At 37.9% G+C, this 2,844-nt stretch overlaps 1 protein-coding gene across 1 annotated transcript; it reads right to left on the bottom strand.

Moving 5' to 3' along the window:
• Positions 1 to 335: 335 nt before the first annotated feature.
• On the bottom strand, positions 336 to 1,660 carry LOC147991774 (uncharacterized). The gene is made up of 5 exons (XM_087538807.1): positions 1,602 to 1,660; positions 1,391 to 1,504; positions 877 to 911; positions 436 to 618; positions 336 to 358 (listed from the first exon to the last, which is right to left on the bottom strand). The coding sequence occupies exons 1-5, from the start codon at positions 1,658 to 1,660 to the stop codon at positions 336 to 338; spliced, it is 414 nt and encodes a 137-aa protein (XP_087394933.1).
• Between the last annotated feature and the right edge of the window lie 1,184 nt (positions 1,661 to 2,844).

Here is a 2,844-nt window from a genome sequence, read left to right as displayed (position 1 = left end):
TATGATTGTTGATGTGTACATTGACCTACGGACTAAAACCCTCCGGTTTATATAGACACCGGATAGGGTTAGGGTTACATGGAGTCGGTTACAATGGTAGGAGATCTACATATCTGTATCGCCAAGCTTGCCTTCCACGCCAAGGAAAGTCCCTCCCGGACACGGGACGAAGTCTTCAATCTTGTATCTTCATAGTCCAGGAGTCCGGCTGAAGGTATAGTCCGGCTATCCGAACACCCCCTAATCCAGGACTCCCTCAATTATCATGGTAGCATAAATTATATACTTCAACCTTAGTTGCCTTCACTCCGGTCATGTAGTTTGCAAGGTAATCATCAATAAATAGCTTCAGAAACCACTGAAAAGAGAAAAATATCAGATACTGATCTCTAATAGAGTAACTTGTTGTGGGCAGGGGGAAAAGCAACACATTACTTATGATCATAAAGTTCAATGTTGTCTTCGACAAAGTGTAAATAAAGAGCTTAATTCCAATCACCCGTTTCTTTCGCCTAACAATCTTTTTTAGTTTCCTCACTTGACGCTTGTTCATAAATATCTCATTTTCCCATAAACAAAAGGGATTGAAGTGTGGATCAGTACCGTTCATATATGTACCTACAAGCAACCAGTAAAAGTTAGAAGCTAAACTGAGGTTGCACAAATGATGTAAAATACAACTACCTGTGTTCCTAAGTACAAGTATTTTTTTGAGATTTCAATATGAAGTACATACGGGTTTATATAGAATTATAAATATAGTTTAGATTAGAATCTAGATTCACTCATTTTTCTCCTTATGTAGTCTATATTGGAATCTCTAAAAATACTTATATTTAGGAATAGATGGTGTATAAGACATGGGAGGCAGCTAACCTCGACGGCAAACAACAGCATCGCCCATTGTAGCCCTGTGTAAGTACATCAGAAGCCAATGTTAACTACAACAGGGTTGACAAAAATAGCAAATGGTAATAAAAGAACATCATCTGTAGTGATATCTTCATTGCAAAAGAGTAGCACGGTAGCAAAGGGACGGATTAAAAAATGGATACAACTGTTAATTGCAACAGTCTTAACAACATCCTAATTCATGTTTTTTAAGTTTGTAGCCATTGAAATACAACTCTTTAAAATGGATACAACTGTTAATTGCAACAGGCTTAATGGCCATTGAAACCGGTACTGATAAAAATGCAATTGGCAGAGTTAAACATCACATGATAGGTGTTGCCAGAGCATATAATGGCCCAGTTGTCTATAAGAAGGTAGGGAAAATAGCTAAAATGTGTTAGGCATGTTTACTACAACATGCTTAATACATCAACCGTACAAAACATAGCCATTAATTGCAACTGGTATTGGTAAGATTGAACTAGTGAGTACATACTTGGTAGGTCTTGAGAGGTAGTTATTAGGGTACTTCATCTTGGCCAGAGCCCGCCCAAAGTCAGCGGCAGCGGAGGCGAGCTGTTTCTCCGTGTCGAAGCGTGGATCAGTGCCACTGGCATGTGTACCTACATGCAACCAGTAAATGGTAGAAATTAAATTGCAATTGCACAAATGATGTGAAATACTATAAGACATGAGATGCAGCTAACCTTGATGGCAAACAACAGCATCGGCCGTTATGACCTAGCATAAGTACATGGACAGGCATGTTAAGTAGAACAGGGTTAGCATCCACCAAAAATATCAAATGGGCAGCATCTCTAGTATACACTACTAGAAAAAACCCTATTAGTGGCGCACCTATTTTCGTTAGTAATGGCGCACTATAGGTGCGCCACTATTAACACGCCACTAGTAACAGATAGTAATGGCGCACCTCTGATGCGCCATTAGTAATCCAGATAGTAATGGCGCACCTCTGGTGCGCCACTACTAACCCTTAGATGCTCCACTAGTATTCCCTCTAGGTGCGCCACTAATAGCATTATAGGTGCGCCACTAGTAATAAAGGAAGGTGCGCCACTAATAAGGGCTGAAATGCGCCACTAGTAATTTATTTGGAAAACAAAAAATAATCCAAATTTACAGAAAACAACCTATAAGGAAAAATAATTTAAAAACAAAAAATGAAATAGAATCACAATTTTTATTATAGTAAGAATATTACAATATCTTTACAAGTATCCAATAAAAGAAAATTTATAAGGAAATAAAAGAAAATTCTAAAACTAATCTTCTAGTAATCTTTTCATCTTTTTCTTTACTTTATCCCTACAAAGAATGATAGAAATATGTGAGAATGAACATTGCAGAGAAGTGAAATTGAGCAATTATTTGCATCCGACATCGAAGATCTAAGATACCTTGAATCATAGACATGGGTCATTTCATGAAGCCAAGAGTCTATGCCATTCAGGATGCATACTTCCCTGTCACAAGAACTTAATTATTCAGTAAACACAGTCCTAAACTTGGAAAACCAGCAAGTTGAATATGCATGCATCTTACCTCCCTCAGTTGCTTCCAGTTAGTCACTTGCGATCAAGATGTCCCTTCCTCCTTCCATAGTTTGTTGACAACCTTCAATCCCTGATTAGATTACAAAAGGAAGCAGATCAACAGAGGGGGTCTGAGTAGGAACCACAAGACGAAGTGCTATAGTTTATCAACATGGTCTGCTCTCAAAATCAATTTGGAATTCTCCAAGTATATTACTAAAATAAAGCTTCAGACTGCCACAAGTAAATTTCCAAGTACTACAAATTACAGTGAGTGATTCAGATAAAAAAAGAATGACTGGAAGATCGCATTAGTTGATGAATTTGCTCTGTGCCAGCCAACTTTGAAAACATAGAAGTGTACCTATACATACATAGGAAACAGGTCATGCAT

The sequence above is a fragment of the Triticum urartu genome, chromosome 1A (assembly GCF_056163025.1).
Source record: "Triticum urartu cultivar PI428250 chromosome 1A, HENAU_Tu73, whole genome shotgun sequence".
In the NCBI taxonomy this organism is placed as follows: Eukaryota; Viridiplantae; Streptophyta; class Magnoliopsida; order Poales; family Poaceae; genus Triticum; species Triticum urartu.
This window is presented reverse-complemented; position numbering and strand designations above follow the sequence as displayed.